We start from the raw sequence: 17,165 nt of genomic DNA, 5'->3' as shown, positions 1-17,165 counted from the left end.
CACAAGCTGTGCACTACTTACCAAAAGAAGTCACTTTAAGGAGAGGTTTGGCACCAAATGAATCATTAGGTCTGATGTAAACTTCTGAAGGAGGAGCCCACTCTGGCAGAGGCTGAATCAGCTTCTTCAACCGCTGAATAAAAATTTATATATATATATATATATTTCATGTAAATCCACAATGAAAACGTGTGATGTATATATATATATATATATATATATATATATATATATATATATATATATATATATATATATATATATATATATATATATATATATATATATATATATATATATATATATATACAGTATACACACACACACAGTAAATAATTTGCTATATGCCGCTCTTACCAATCTCATTATCTTTTGAACTTCTATTAAATGTATTTACAGTTTTCCTGTGATATACTGTACTCATAATACTGTACAAGTCTCTGATCCTACAAATTAATTAACATATCATAATTATTTGATTGGAAAAAGTACCACTATACAGTAAGGCTTTGTTTATGTGGAGGCTATGTTCTTTGAAACTTTGAGTAGACATTGATTTTGTGCAAATGAAACTGAGCTTATTACTAAGTTTGTAAATGGTTTATATCTCTCAAAACTCACTAATGTATTGTACAATCTTATTAAGAAAGGACCCCTGATCTCCTCTCACCTGGTACTATATACTGTACTGTACTGAGCCACCAATCACACTAGTCTCTATTGACTGTGACTCACCTTGACCAGTGGGCCCTTCTCCCACAGGATCTTATAGATTGCCACAATAGGTATAAGAGTCACTGATGAGAAAGACAGCATCCAGCCAACAACATTGGCCCATACTGGAAACTGATAATCTCCGTATCTTGCCGGAACATAGTCAATCCAAGAGAAGATCAAAATAGTCTGGAAATTAGAAAGCAATTACAGTACAGTTGGAACATTTTATTCCCAAGATGTAGAAAAAGGTCGAGTTACAACTATTATTGTAAATCTTGTTCCATACATTTATATAAATACTGTTTGGGTGATCTGCAACTGACCAGCACAGGACTTGTTTTGCTCCAACATTGACCTATTCACTCATGTCTCGGTTAATATTTACAGTGTGTTCTACAAGTTCCCTGATAACCTTTCACTGCCTTCTCTACACCTCAAAAACTTATAAGTACAACTTTTAATACTGATACTTTCTCTATTGACAAAACTACTTCAATGACACAATTTTTTTCTCTGCAAAAACTTTTGAGTTATTCCTATCTTGAGACACACATTCATCACATATTATATAAATAATATTACTTAGACACTTTGTTACAGTACTCACCGTCACCACCAGAGGCATACCAAACTTCCATATGTACTTCCAAAATATTCTTGGGTATGGGTAGAACCCTAACATCTTTTTGATGTCCTCCAAGAAGTTGTCAACACCGTAGATCCATGTCACCACCGTAACCTGTTGGGAAAAATTTAAAATAAATCATAGAAGTAAATTAATATGATGAATTGATCTTACTCAAAGCAAATGAAGAAACATCAGTGAAAAGAGTCATCCTGAACCTCACTTGATGGTAACACCTGTCTCTCATCATTGTGTTCTGGGTTCAATCCCCAGCCATGGACAGATGTGAGAAGGGTGTTATCCAGTGTGACCCAAACAGTTGTGGTAGGTTTCCTTCTGTACAGTACTAATACTGAAGAATAAAGGACAGAACAACAGCCGGAATGGTCACCAAGGTGTTCGGTGGTGAAATGATAAATAAATAAAGTGAAAATACGTGTACAATATCCTGAGGTCAAACTGCAGATTTTATTCATATTTCATACAAAGATTCTCCTTTACATGGTGGTTAAGGATGTGGCATAAAAAAAAATGAGTAATTGCTAGTAGTAATTAATGTCCCTTGAAATAATTCAATACATTTAGAAAACATTTTTGAGACCACAAATAAGTTCATTCACAAGTTTAGTTTTATAGATGACATGAAGATAAGCCCCCTGCCCCCAACAGACAGTTTGGGATGGTTAAAGTTTGGGCTGGTTTAGCTGGGTTACAAAACTTCAGGCGAACACTTGGGGCTTATCTTCAGATGATCCATAAAAGCTGCAATTGTGAATGGTCTTATTTTGAGACTCGACCATATCATTGGCTTTTACCCATAGTACTGTACTGTAAGTTAGTCGAAACACATGCTATGTGCATACTGTACTTACAGAACAATGTTTAAAACCCCACTATATCATACCCTAAGTCCTTATATACATCTAATATCATTTAATTTAAGAGAAAAGAAGAAATAGAATGACAAAATACAGTAAATGAAAGTAAAAAAATAAGTCATCAGGTAAATAAAATACAGTCAACCCTCGCTTTACGCAGTCCCACTTTACGCGTTTCCACTTTTACGCGGTACCCTGCCGAAACCGGAATGCTCACTTTCCGCGGTGTGTGTACCCTTTTACGCGGAGAGCGGAGCGAGCAGGGTGCGCACAAGGTCGCCCAGTCATCAAAACATTACCGAGTTCTTCACCCGCCCAAGTCAGTGATAGTGAGGATATGGACTTATATGGACTTTGAGGGGTTTGACAAAGAGGCCCTGCAAGCCTCTGTGGTGGATAGTGATACAATTGATACAAGTGACACAGGTGAGGGCCAATAATCTGCCCTCTGCCTCGGAACCAACCCCCCCATCCCCGTGTGCCCAGCCATCTTTTCTACTAATGTAAGTGTTAAAAAACCTAATATTATTGATATTTCTCTTAATTATTAATTGTGTGTGCATACCATCATAAAATTAAGAAGTTATTTTTACTACAACGTAGGTATTGTGTCTGAAAAAGTGGAGTTTGGGGGTTGGCCCGGTCTCTATTTCAATTAATCCCATATGTTATGTTGTTCACTTTAAGCGTTTCTCACTTTACGCGGGCCGCCGTGGGTTGAATTAACCTCGTAAAGTGAGGGTTCACTGTACTATAAATTCAAAGTTTAACCTCATTGGTTCGTATGAGCGGGCTTTCGTAAGTCGGGGACCCCCTGTACTGTGTATACTTTACAGTACAATGGTCCCTCCATTAATGAGCGCTTCAATCTACGAGATTTCAGTTAATGAGTTACCTCCCGTAAGGACTTTCAGTTCTATTAATGAGTACAAATTCTATTAACGACAGCCTTACGTGAAACACCTTTTGGTGCGTGCATCAGCTGATCGGCTAGTCTGCCAATAGTGTAATCGGTTCTATGTTTACATATGTTCATAGTTCAGTAAATATTTTTGCATTTTTTATATTAAAATCATTGGTCATTCTGAAATTTAGTTAACATATTGATAATATACAGTGAAGTGTTGGTTTAAATAAAAAAATCTGGAATTAGTTAAATAAATTGTTGTGAACTTAAAATTTTATTCGGTGAAATTACCAAGCACGGGTCAGAAGAAATCTCGGAAGGCGATTTCAATTCAAGCGAAACAAGAAATTATTAAGAATTAGGACAAGGCATTAGAACCACTGCACTGTAAAGAATATGGCATGTCATCGACTGTGTCTACAATTATTCATCTTCCTCCTCCTCCACCCTTCAACTCAACCAACAACATCCTACATATACAACTCAAAGTGTTAAAATATTCTATTGTTTTTTATTTATTATTGTACAGTATACTGTACAGTACAATACTGTATTTGGTTTATATTTAATGTTTTGTTAATTCTATTACCGGTATACAGTACTTTGTATGTACTTTTTCTGTGAGCTGGAACCAATTACCCAACATCCCATTAAAATAATATTCAGTTAACGAGTGATTCTGTGGAACCGACTGTGCTCGTTAATGGAGGGACCACTGTACTGTACAGTACTAGTAATAGATAGAACCATAACACTAACAGCTGGAAAAGATCTTTAATAGAGTGGATGTGAGGTTAGGAGGAGGACATCAGATGGGCACTCTGAATACTGTAATAACCAAAGGGAGTTAAGAGAATACAAATGGAATTGTGACACTGAGTGAATTATTCCCGAGGTGAGGAGGAAGCGATACAGAGTGAACCCGAGAAAAGACTGAGACAGGAATACAGTATTGACATACTTAAGAAGGGTTCAGGTATTACTGTACTCACCCTGCAGCACTGTACACAAGCTGCTCAACTCAAACCATCATGATAGATATCTAATGTATTATTACTGTAAGAGAATGTCAATTTATTCTCTTGGAAATAAGACCAATATCTTATTCTCATATAAAACAGTTAATTGTTCTATTGGAAATAAAAGGCTAATTTACTCTCATGACAAAAATAAATTTATTCTCTTGGAAACAAAAAGGTAATAACTGCTGTCGTGGATGGTCTCACCTCGGCCATGCCGACCATGAGAGCCGAGAACGTGGAAGAGTAAGAGTCCATCATCTGCAGGACGTACATTCCACCCTTGGTTGCCATAGAGAGCCCCACACAGTACATGGCGCCACAGGCAACTAGGAGGACCCACCTGTGGTACAAGGCAGTAGGTCAGCTCTGAACATGAGGCAGCACAAGCCCCCAAAGCTTATCATTATCAACAAATAAAACTCATATTTAACCACAAAAACACAGTTAAGTTTTGCTAATGATAAAAATATTAACACTTATAATACAAAGGTTCACCACAAGTAAATATTATAATACAAAACAATGAAATGGCAGAGCAGAGTTATGGCACAGTTCAGTGTTCAACACACTCCATCAAGAGGGCAGACAACTTTTGGTATGGTATTTTTTCCCTGAGTAGAAGGTCATGATTAATATTCTGAGCAAGCTGTGACAGTGTTTACCAAGGAGCCATTGGAGAGTCATCGGTTAGGACAACTGGCTGCCAGTGCCAGGCTGGGGCATATCATGCCAATGACTGTTGGTATCCACTGCCATAACAAGCATTCACAAATAATTTATGAAGCAGTAAAGTCCGTGCCAACATTTCTGGTCACCTGCAGTTGTTGCATATTTGATGCTTGTGCAGGGGGAAGAAATTATCATATAAAATATTAATATCATAATGGCTTTCTAGCCAAGTGCTCCAGAGGATGACTGATACCCTGCCATGAATGAAGGTTAGTCACACGGATAATCACATACCATATGTGAGTTCACCCCACAATACTGTTAATATATACATGGTTGGGGAGCATGTTGCCGGTGAGGTGTTGGCGGGTAGACTCACTTGAAGTTCTTGCCGCGCAGGGCTGGGAAGTCATCAGTAATGGTGGTGATGATGGTGGTTAGGATAGTAAACTGCGTGCCAAGACCCAGAGTCAGCAACATGGCGAAGAACAACATGGACCACACCGGCGACAGAGGTAGGCGGGCCACGGCCTCGGGGTAAGCCACGAACGCCAGGCCCGCTCCTAGAACGTGCATAAAACGACTCCACATCAGAACTTTTCGTGGAGGTATGCTACCCTACTGGTGATGGTGAGGTGACGCGCCCACAGAGAGTGTCCAAGCCAACTCGCCAAGGGACCAATGGTAAGGCACACCGGTGATAGACACAAGGATGCGTGAGGGCACACGAGATACCGGTGTCCTTAAGCGGGCCACGAAACAGTGATCTACACACTACACGTTACCTTCTACCGTATGCTTACCTAACAAGCACGTTACAACAGTAGCATGTCTCCTCTCTGTAACCAACATGAAGAGTGTAACAGGAAGCCACTTATAGTAACCACCAAACGTTGTGAAGAAGACAGTTGCCAAGAATGTGACAAATATAAAATAGCAACATTTACCAATACACACCAAGCTAATGGTGACACCCTTGTTTCTTGTATTGTCCTTGAGTGATGTACAATATTACCTGTAGCTTACCTGCAGTTAGTGGCACCAATGACCGTCATCGCATTAGTCTATAATGTTAGTTACAGATACGTACCAGTTTATTCAGCCTCGGTGGAGGAGTTTGTGTGGTTGGAACATGGGGCTACTTACAACATGACATGAGGAATTTAATAAATGTCTTCTGGTTTCTGGCAATGGAATTAAAATTGAGGATTAAGTTTGGATCTACAAGTGGTGGGTGTGATGGACAGACACTGCACTGATATAGTATATGGATGGCTCTAACTTTTGAAAGATTGTCTTCAAAAAAAATTGTTGTAAAAAATTAATACTTTTCTTTTTTTTTTGCTTGTAAATCTGATGCATTGAAAACATATGAACCAAAAGTAAATGAAGTATTTTGGTCCTTGACTTACTGTACCATCTACACTATGGAGACTGTGATTTAGATGGCTGGCTCACATGTCAGTATAATACAGCATCTGCCATATATGTGATACTTTGTTCTTATTTGATTATTAATTTTACTGTAGAAACAAAAGTGAAATAAAAAATAAAGAAGAATATATCCCTGAAGTGGATCAATATTCTAGAACTTTTTCCGATAATTTTATTGAGTTAAAGCATGGACGTGTGAGCCAGTGTTCCTATGAGGTAAACAAGAGACTGAGTGTTTGGTATTATAGTAATAGAAAATCAACACCTTGACGCCAGTATCAGTAATACGACGGGAAAAATGTCTCTTATGTTAAAAAAAAAGTTCAAGAAATACAACGATCAGTCTCAAAGGAATAGAACCTTTATAAAAAATGTCTGAATATCAGTTAATGACATTAAAGGAGGCTGGGGGTGTTCAGTCAGTTGGGTAAATTGAAGGAAGACAAATTATTTTTAGTGTCAACCTCCATTTTATGCCCACTGAATAAAACCTATTTAAGCCTCAAAAAACCCAATTGGGAATATTTAGTGACAACTTGACAACTGAGAGGTGTTCCAGGGCTGATTCAGATCACTTTATGAAAGATTATTAAACCAAGTTACCTATAGGAAATGCTAACCCTGAAGAAGATTGAGAAGGAAATGCCATTGTGGGCGTAGGAGCTACATACCCTCTGCTGCCACCTTGTCAACGGGCAAGCCCAGTTCGTGAGCCATAAAGCCAATGATGCCAAAGATCACGAATCCAGAGAAGAAGCTGGTGAGGCAGTTACCCAGGGACACCACGATGGCATCTCTGTAAAGGAACACAAAACATATACAGTATAGGTACACAAAACATATACAGTATAGCTACACAAAACATATACAGTATAGCTACACAAAACATATACAGTACAGCTACACAATTTAGGTAAATAACGATGCTTCATTAAATTTAAGATATTTTGCCTTTATAATACAGTACTGTATTCTGTACTGTAATTTATATTATTGTTCCTAAGGGGCTCAACCATTTGTGAGAAAATATGATGATTATACTATATAAATATTTTATGCCCCTTAAATAGGACAAGTTATTAACATTCTATCAAGCTGTTTTGTTAAGAATATTCATCTTCATCCAAGTCTTGGTCACTTTGTTATTGACTACACAACACTGCTGGGACAGTCCTTCTAAGATATACGGAACCAATATTATCTGGAGCTAAACTTAGACCCATCAAGTGAGAGTAAACTTGTGAACCTTTGTTGGTCCAATGACTAATATAATTGGGAATTAAATATTATTGCATATAAGTACAGCATAAAAAGGAAGGATTTTTTCTTTATCTATAATAAAAGTTGTTGAACTGAAAAGCTGAAGTAAAAAGTTTCCATCCAACTATGAAAATAATTGACCTATCTCAGTGAGAAGTATAACACACTCAGTGACGCTGTTAACTGTTACCTGTACAGTGCTTAGTTACTTCCACGCAATGTTAACATCTTTTTTCAAAGATAAATGCCCAACCTTCTCTTGCAGGTTTAATCACAGGGAAAGTTTTTATAATCTGGATAATGAATACAGTACAGTAGACTATTAGGAATATTAAATATGTAAATACAGTATGACTATTCCATTATCTTAACATGATATTTTCCATGCAAGGCTTGAACAGTTATCCAGAACCCCCAAAACTTCTACACATAGGCCAAAGTGATAACAAAAGCTTCATGTTGAATAGTTTACTGTGAAACACTTGAACGATTGTTAGTGTGATCGTCTATTTATTATTATATACTTAACTATTCATTTATGGTGTTTGATAATTAGTTACACTGTGTACTTCAACATATAAGACAACACTTAAGTCAATATGGTGAATGATGATGAAGTTTATCGTCCTACAGTGAGTGACATCCTAACTTTCATGATGAACAAGTCTCAAACAGGCTACTGTAGTGTACTTTTTATTTAATAATAATAATAATAATAATAATAATAATAATAATAGTAATAATAATAATAATAATAATAATAATAATAATAATAATAATAATAATAATAATAATAATAATAATAGCTGACCACAGAAATTGTCCAGGTAGACTTGCAAAACAATGAATTTGTCAAAGTTCAGCATTTTTAGCCAACGATAAGCAATTCCAAGAAGTTGAAGATCAAAATACTTACAGTACTGTATATGACTTGCCATTTAACCCATTCTATGTGAATGGTTTAAAATTCAAGTGTACAGTACTCTCAGTGCAGCACTTTTGATACAATGGCTGTCTGTCCCATTGATGGCACATTTGCAATAGAAGGATTAATTTACTAAAATTAAAATGAACTGCTCCACATGGTCAGGAAAACACAAATCTTAAAATAACATACACAACACTTCAGTTGAAGTAACAGAACATGCTCCACTGTTTCACCCGGTACAAAATGTAATGTCTAAGTGAGTTAAAGATAATAAAGAGAGAGGTTATTATGAGAACTTACCTATAGCAGTTGTTGTTGAAATTGTTGTAAGACGCAAGGGTAATAAGACCGCCCCAACACGGTGACAAACTGAAGAAGATCTGGATGGCTGCATCACCCCACACCTGGCGACGGGATCAAACAAGATGTATGTGATGACTGGGGCAGTGTTACTGGCTGGAGGCAACTTAATATGAACAAACATCCAACCAGAGAAATATATCAAGAGGCTCCATCATTCTGCAACACTAATGCAGAGATCTCACTGTCATTCATACAAAATATATGAGATAAAATACATAATCATTTCACGAAGAGTTTATCATATACTGTAATACAATGTGGCAATAGTAAGTGTCGAGAAGCAAACCTAAACATTTAAGGTAATGTAACTTTCTGGTATTTACGGCAGCGTTCTGATCACAGTAGGGATGGTGACATTAAACCTAAATGCAAGGAAAAAGTCAGTGAACAATTAGAGACAAATGAAGGTTCAATTAGCTCTGGTCTAGTTCTAGTTAGAAAACATTCAAAACCTAACTTAACCCAACCTTACTGTTTATTAATTTTTATTATATATACTTACACTGTCCAGGTACATTGTTTGCATACCTGCAGTGTCTATATACATACTGAACTATATACCTGAATTATCTTTATAAATGGCAAACCAACAGTAAAGCTGTACGACATATTACAGAATAAATATCTATCAATCTAACAGTGGGATGACCTCAACACATTAGAATGGTGTGAGGGACAGTATAGTTACTTACACTTGCTTTAAAGACTTTGTCCCAGTCAGGAGTGAGGTAGAAGGCAATACCATCCATGTAACCTGGGAGTGTGGCAGCTCGCACCAGTAGCACGATCAGGATCAGGTATGGGAATGTTGCAGTGAAGTAAACAGCCTATACAAAGTGAATCTGTGTCAGTATTGCATCATATGATTAGATAATACTAATACAATAATTTTGTAGTAATGTTCACTTTACTCTAAATCCAAACATCTATTGTAAAACTTCTTTAGTTCACAGTTCAAGGGTAAATAATATGCACTGAGTTACAGAGTTCTTACTGTACACACATACACCCATTCTGCTTCCATTTGCTGTCATTCAATCACCCTTGTGGCAGAACTGTAGTGCTTTACTCTACTTTATCCTTTTCACAGCTGAATGGTCTGTTATGCACTATTGGGTGGCAATTGTTAATTGTACCTGTAGATATTGTAAACAGTAGCCGTATGAGTAGAAATAATAGAAGTAGATGAAATGATAAACAACATTACCTGTGGTCAAGACCTTAACCCCTCTCTATGGGGACACCAGATGATTTATTCAGCACAGAGACCCCCTCCCCCACACAGATAGCGTTAATGGCATGAAATCATCATCTGTACCCGTCATAAGCGGGGTACCACAGGGTAGTGTATTGGGCACACTGCTGTTTGTTTGCTTCATAAATGACATGCCTGAAGCTGTGCATTCCTCCATACAAAAGTTTGCAGATGATGCCAAGCTATTTCGGGAAATTAACAACCAAGCGAACTGTAAAGAGCTGTATAAGATCTCTGAGAGCTTCAAGAATGGTCAAAGAAATGTCTATGGATTCAATGTCACAAAGTGTAAGAGGATGCACCTGGAATGTACCAACAGTAAGGAGCCATATCATATGTCTCAATGGGACGGGGAGACTGCATTAAATGAGATGGAATGTGAAAAGGACCTAGGTGTGTACGTTGACAATGAACTGAAGTTCTCGGGCCATTGCGAGAAGAAGGTAAATCAGGCTACTAAATTATTATAAGGTCGTTCAGATGTCTAGATGGTCCATCCCTCATAACGATCTTCAAGAGTGAAGTGTTTCCCCGCCTGGTCCCCGAGATATGCCAGGGACTGTCAGTTGCTTGGAAATGTCCACCTCAGCTACCCTGAGAGATTGGAGCACCTGAATTTGCCTAGCTTATACTACAGACGGGCAAGGAGAGATCTAATTGAGGTGTACAAGCATCTCAAAGGGCACTACTCAGTCGAGTGTCCTTACCTGGAGCTGGTGGACGCTCATCCCACAAGGGGACACAGATCAAAGTTAAAGAAGTCGCAAGTCCAGAAAACTGTGAGGGGTAACTTTTTCGGAGTGAGGGTTGTGAATTCCTGGAACAACCTGCCAGAGAGTGTTGTGATGGCACCGAGTGTGAGCTCTTTCAAGACCAGACTGGATAAGCACTGGAGCAGGTTCAGGTACATTCAAGAGCCGGTGCATGCCCAGTACTTGCCAACAGTGTGTAACAGAGATGTAACCGATCGCCCAAGCGGCTAACAGGCCGATCAATGGTAAAGAGGATAAAAGTAATAAGTAAAATAAGTTAAGGTGGCACCTCTTACCTTGCCAAAAGTTTCGACTCCCTTGATGAGCACCAGGTACACGATGATCCAGGCAATGAGCAGAGAGAGGACGATATTTCCCTGAAAGCCTCCAATGTCATGAAGACCGTCAGAGATGTCCAGCACGTGGTTACTGAGGGGACAACATGTATCATGCACTCATCAATACTGTGCAATACTACAATTACAGTATAACACTCTTTGCCACTCAGTCGAATGCTTACTCTGTGGACCTTTGCCAAAATATCAAAAAGAATGTAGAATAATAAGTATATTGTACAGGTACTTGTCATTTATGAAGTTCACATTAAAAAATACTAAAGAAAAATATCTATCAAAATTTCATATAGGTTGTAAGGGACAGACAGACTTTTCAAACCATTGGAGAGACAAGTTACATGAGAAATGACAATGAAAATAAATATTCCAATCTCAAAATCATATTTTACCCTTCTCTACCTTATCGGTAATACAGTACTTTAAAAGGAAAAACAATGTACAGTACAGTACAGTACGTACTGTACTCTGTAAAGTTAGTTTGGTTTGGTACTGTATTGTTGAATATTTAATCAGATTAGAAATACAGTAAACCCTCAATAACTTGGCATGGATATGGACTCAGAATGTATTAGTAGAATTCAGGATTTTTTTTGTGGTGAATAGCCCACCCGGGCACAGGTCATTGACCCACAACGGGGCTTGGGGGGCGAATTATAAGAGTAAAAAGAAATTAAAAATAGAAAAAAAGAAAGATTATATTAATCTACACCACGAAGATGCCGGAAAACCAGCTTTTTAAAGTGAGACATTGTAATAGTATGGAAACACAGAAGAAGGCAGAGCATTCCACAGTTTGGCTGTGTGAGGAAAGAAGAATGTACTATAATGGGTTATTCTTGTGTGATTGACATCCACAGAGAAACGGTGGGCACTGCGGGCAAGAGGAGTGTTAAGAGCACCTGTAAAAGAGAGAGTGAAGCAACATTGTGAAGAGAAAGGGAAGAAAGATTATCAACTAAAGGAGGAGAGTTAATAAGATGAAATGCCTTTGATTCCACCCTATCTAACAGTTGGACAAAAGAAGAGCCACCACAGATATGAGAGCAGTACTCCAAGTTAGGACAAATGAATCCCTTATATACTTGAAGCAACTGCCCAGGAGTGAAGTAGCTACGGCATCTGTACAGCATTCCCAGCTTTCGGGAGGCAGCTTTAGCAATGTTGAGGATGTGTGGCTTCCATGACATATTAAGAGGAAATGGTGAGACTTAGCATATCTATTTTAAAATTTGGCAGAATGATTGTGTCCTGAAATGTGTTTGATGGGAGATTACCTAATTTGGAAAGGGAAATTGGTAAATACTGTACGGAGTTTTATTACTAATGAATTTAACCAAGTTTCTACCTCTCCATTTGGAGATGCTGCACAGATCCGCATTGATATATGTAATGTTATCAGCTCTAGAAACAATCTAGTTTGAGAATTAGGGGGAAGGGGAAAAGGTGAAGAAGAGTGAAGAGTAGAATCAACAGTGTAAGAAAGGATAGAATTAGTTGTAGTGTGAAGTAAATCATTGATAAAAAGAAGGAAGCGAGAAGGTGAAAGAACAGAACCCTGTGGGATATATAAAATTATATGGGAAAATCTCAGCATATCTGGCCACCTGCATCACCTACCCTGCCTCTGTGTCACCTACCCTACCTCTGTCACCTACCCTACTTCTGTCACCTACCATGCCTCTGTGTCAACTACCATGCCTCTGTGTCACCTACTACTGTACAATGCTTCATTCTTTGCGTGCAGTGCTGGTGTTACTTTTTTTACATTTAGTAATTTCATGTACACATAAATAGGTCGATAATTTTTTATTGTTGTATTTCTGTAGAAGTTGGGGGGTTGATAAGTCAGAATTTGGGATAACTCAGCAAGGCCAGAGCCCCATATGTGCCGAGTTATCAAGGGTTTACTGTAGTAATAATAATAATAACAGGAGTTTTCATAATGTCAAATATGGTTTTCTCTTATAAACAACAGGTAGAGATTGTCCTTACTGGAAGTACTCATCAGCAGGGCTCTTGAGGAAGCTGACAGACTTGTTCAGTGACTGCCATTCTTCATCAGTGGTCATGTTGGGGTAGATACACGTCCCAGTCAAGTTCATCAGTCCACCGCTGAGCGTACAATTACGTGAACTGTACTGTTTGCAGACTATGGAAAGTGAGAGGAATACTGAAACTTATATTCTCAAGCATTAATAACAATTCCCATTACAGTACAGTACATATATTTTACATAATTACTAACAGTTCCTGTAACATATATTTTAAACAACAAGTATTAACAGTTTCCGTAACTTACATTCAGAGCTCCAGTCATTCTCACAGGAAGTCCACGGCAAGGTATGAGTGAAGGAAGAGTAGATGTAGTAGATGGCCCATGACAGCACCACGTTATAGTAGCACCCGATGTAGAAGCTGATCATGAACATAGCGTAACCAATACCTGAAGGAGGAAAATAATAAACATTAATTCATATTTTCCTTTCATGCCCTTTACCTCTTGACGAATTTTATCACCTTATTTTACCAGATGATTATAACATAACTTAATGCCCAAACTAACTTAATCTAATCCCCAAGGTACCATTAGGGTGGTTAATCTTCAGGTGAAATAAGGTGGGAGGGCTAATTATCAGCTGATCCAACAAGTCTTACTTCACCTAATACAAGAAAGGTTATTTATGACTTAATTATAATGTTTCTAGTACCGGTAGTTTCCAACCTGCTTTATAAGACAAAAATTACAAGATAATAAGCAACTTTTCCTTAAACATACTTTGAAAATAATACCCGTAGGTAGAAACGTGCGTGTGTGTGTTAACTTACCAGTAAAGAGAGGACATATTTTCCACACAGTGATGGGGCCCTCACGTCCAAACTGACCCAGACATAACTCGAAGAACATGAGAGGCAACCCACACACCAACAACATGATGGTGTATGGGATCAGGAAGGCCCCTGAAACACAACAACAACATTAATAACACTATACACTCACAACTATCATAACTGTTACATGTTTTGAAAACTTTTGATGGTAAAATTAATCCTGGTATAGTATATTGCTCAAATGAATACTGTAGGTGCATTTACAGTATAAGTCATTAATATCTAAGTTTCCACTTTACAGACTCAAAAAATAGCTGCTCTTCAAAACTTTCATCTGGACCTCCTGTTATTCAGGATTTCTTGATAACATACAAGAATCTTGCCGGTATGTGCACGAATGAGAAGGTTACCAGATCCACAGATAATTGTCATTTCAATATAAACTAGACGAGTTGAATCTTTCGTCAATGGTCACGTGCAGGGAATTACAATATGGTCAAATTATTAGCATCACAATCTCACTGAAGTGACCTTAATATTCAGAGCACAAACACAATGTGATTTTATTACGTGTGTAGGACAGCCCCCCCCCCACCAGGAAAAAAAAACCCCAGGACAAAACCCCCTTAAACAAACCTAACCTAACCTAACTCAAGGGGTTTTGTCCGGACCCCGTGACGAACTGATGGTTTACCCGAGGTCAACAAACTAACAAAACCAAAAACACACTCACCACACAAGACAGAGACGTGCACTAGTTATAATAACAAGACGCGGTCTTACACAGTCGGGTAATGATCAACCTCTGGAACTCTTGAGTGAAACAACAGTCAGTAATGGTGCACCTTCACTATAATTCCGATTAAACATAGGCAGCCATAAAGGGAGAACAAAAGGTCATGTACAGTATGTATTTCCGAGAACCTTATAATGACATATTGTGACGCAGATAATGTTTCCCCAGGTGGCGGGGCCCAGTGCTGGTCATCCTGACCTGCCGGGTCGGGGAACACTTCACCATGGCGTCCCCGACCTAAGAACACACTACTACAGGGAAAGAGAGGGAGAGAAAAAAAATGGTAAGAGAAGTTAGGTTTGCTTAAGTCGGCGTAGATTTGTGAGTTAGTTTTCAATTAAAGGGATTCCAAAATGCTTCTAGCGTGAGTGAAGGTGATATAGATTGATAGCTATTAATTCAGAGAAATCGTCATAGATGTTCAAGGTGGTTTACAGTGTACAGAGACTGCAGTATGCTGCACATGCAACAGAAAGTCGATTTAACCAACGATAAACCAAGAACCTTACTTCCAATGGTGTGTGTGTGGCCAACTAAAGTATTTTGTTAACATTCCCTGTTGAAGCCTCGACCCCCACACTCCATCACTAAACGTGCACAAACTGAGCCGTGGCAAAAAAAAAAAAAGATAAATATTATGTACGTATGTAACTTTCTCTGAATAATGGTCACATCTCTAAAGGTGTCAACTTTCGAAAGATGAGTGGACAAGCTCTGACAGACCAAGAGGTACTGTACTGTAGGTGTTTTGAGGAAACATTTGTCAGTTTCCACACAAAAATATCAGGGTTATAGTATTGAAAGATTTCTACACAGTAATTGACAACTTCTAAGGCCTGAGCAGTGGTGGTCTGGTGGCTGTGATGGAAGATTCTATGCTGTGGAATTCCTGGAACTGGAAATGCCATTCAATACCGGTCACGAACCCCGCAGAGGGAAAGATGACCGTCAATCCATAGAGAGTTGTATATAACAAGGGATAACAAGAATGGTTGCCGGGTGCATTAAACCTTATTTGAAATAACATCCCTCAAGTGTCATGTACGTCTATTAATCAGATCGGAAAAAGGTGAGAATTAAGCAGACTAAACGCAGCTAAAGTTAACACAATAATGATATATGTTTATCTATTAGCTGTTTAATGAAGCAATCCTTACTGATGAAAAAGTTTTACCAGCCCGCGATGATGTAGCTCATATACCAATTACTGGTTGCTCTTAATTCTCTTAAGGTTCAAATTATTGGACGTAATTGACGCCGCCAATGGTGTGTTTAGTTAGCACATTCACTATGAATACTGCTGAGTGCTGACAGCTTTAATACTGCTGAGTGCTGACGTGCTGGCAGCTTTAATACTGCTGAGTGCTGACGTGCTGGCAGCTTTAATACTGCTGAGTGCTGACGTGCTGGCAGCTTTAATACTGCTGAGTGCTGACGTGCTGGCAGCTTTAATACTGCTGAGTGCTGACGTGCTGGCAGCTTTATACGCCTTCACTGTTCCTCCGCTTTCTTTCCCCTGATGGACCCGAGTGTAGGACAAAAGTCCCCAAAGACAAAAGCCCCTTAGGACAAAAGTCCCCCAGGAGAAATAATATAAGAATTTTTAAAATAATTATTTTATTTTTGTACAGTTTATGAACACTTCTCTAACCTAACCTTCGGGAATTCTGTTATAGTTATAAAGAAGTATACAAGGAATGTTCATTAAATCTGCAATGACGTGTTTGGTCTACTGGGGTAATTACTCCCCTGACATTCAGTGACCTCACTGGGCCCGAGGGTCACCTCAGTAAATACAGAATGAACTATAATATTCTAATTAATTAAATTGTAATAATTTCATATTTAAATCTATATATTTTTAATATTTCTAATGACCCTCTCTTTAACATAAAAACAGGGGGCTGTTGTCCTAGGGGGGCTTTTGTCCTGGCCCCAATGGACCCACACGGTACCACCAGCTGCCTCCTCCTCCTCTCCTTCCATCTTTGAAGAGTTCACAAACCCAAATACCCTGTAGTGGAAAACTACGCACTTACACGTGTATAATAACTACTTGTTAACTTAAGTATGAATTCCAGGCTTTTTCAGTGCAAATGTTTGTGAACTGAACTACCCAGGCGATGTTATTCTGTTCATACTGAATTCGCTAAAATGTTAACAGTTACATTCTGGTTCTTTTGCAAAATGTTCTGGTAAGTGAGGACGGTGTAGCCCAGTCTGTGGAGCGATCAATACAAACGCGAATGGCAACTCTCCTGATCTGCCTAGCCTAGCTATTTTGTGCCTAACAACAACCACTCCTTAAAAACCCGCCTTGGTTTTCATCAATACACACACAGACAGACAGGCACAATATATATTGTATATATAA

General features: G+C 38.4%; 1 protein-coding gene across 2 annotated transcripts in view; it reads right to left on the bottom strand.

Moving 5' to 3' along the window:
* The window catches only part of LOC121870661 (sodium- and chloride-dependent glycine transporter 1-like), an 85,770-nt gene that overhangs the window by 6,526 nt on the left and 62,079 nt on the right, over positions 1-17,165 (bottom strand). For both annotated transcript variants that reach the window (XM_042372546.1, XM_042372547.1), the window contains exons 3-14: positions 13,993-14,124; positions 13,466-13,609; positions 13,159-13,315; positions 11,107-11,239; positions 9,496-9,630; positions 8,741-8,844; positions 6,924-7,048; positions 5,198-5,381; positions 4,354-4,489; positions 1,325-1,456; positions 736-903; positions 22-133 (exon numbers count right to left, since the gene is read on the bottom strand). In XM_042372546.1, coding sequence (XP_042228480.1) covers positions 22-133; positions 736-903; positions 1,325-1,456; positions 4,354-4,489; positions 5,198-5,381; positions 6,924-7,048; positions 8,741-8,844; positions 9,496-9,630; positions 11,107-11,239; positions 13,159-13,315; positions 13,466-13,609; positions 13,993-14,124 — 1,662 coding nt within the window. The remainder of the gene's footprint in view (positions 1-21; positions 134-735; positions 904-1,324; positions 1,457-4,353; positions 4,490-5,197; positions 5,382-6,923; positions 7,049-8,740; positions 8,845-9,495; positions 9,631-11,106; positions 11,240-13,158; positions 13,316-13,465; positions 13,610-13,992; positions 14,125-17,165) is intronic.

Source organism: Homarus americanus, unplaced genomic scaffold (assembly GCF_018991925.1).
Source record: "Homarus americanus isolate GMGI-L3 unplaced genomic scaffold, GMGI_Hamer_2.0 scaffold56333, whole genome shotgun sequence".
In the NCBI taxonomy this organism is placed as follows: domain Eukaryota; kingdom Metazoa; phylum Arthropoda; class Malacostraca; order Decapoda; family Nephropidae; genus Homarus; species Homarus americanus.
This window is presented reverse-complemented; position numbering and strand designations above follow the sequence as displayed.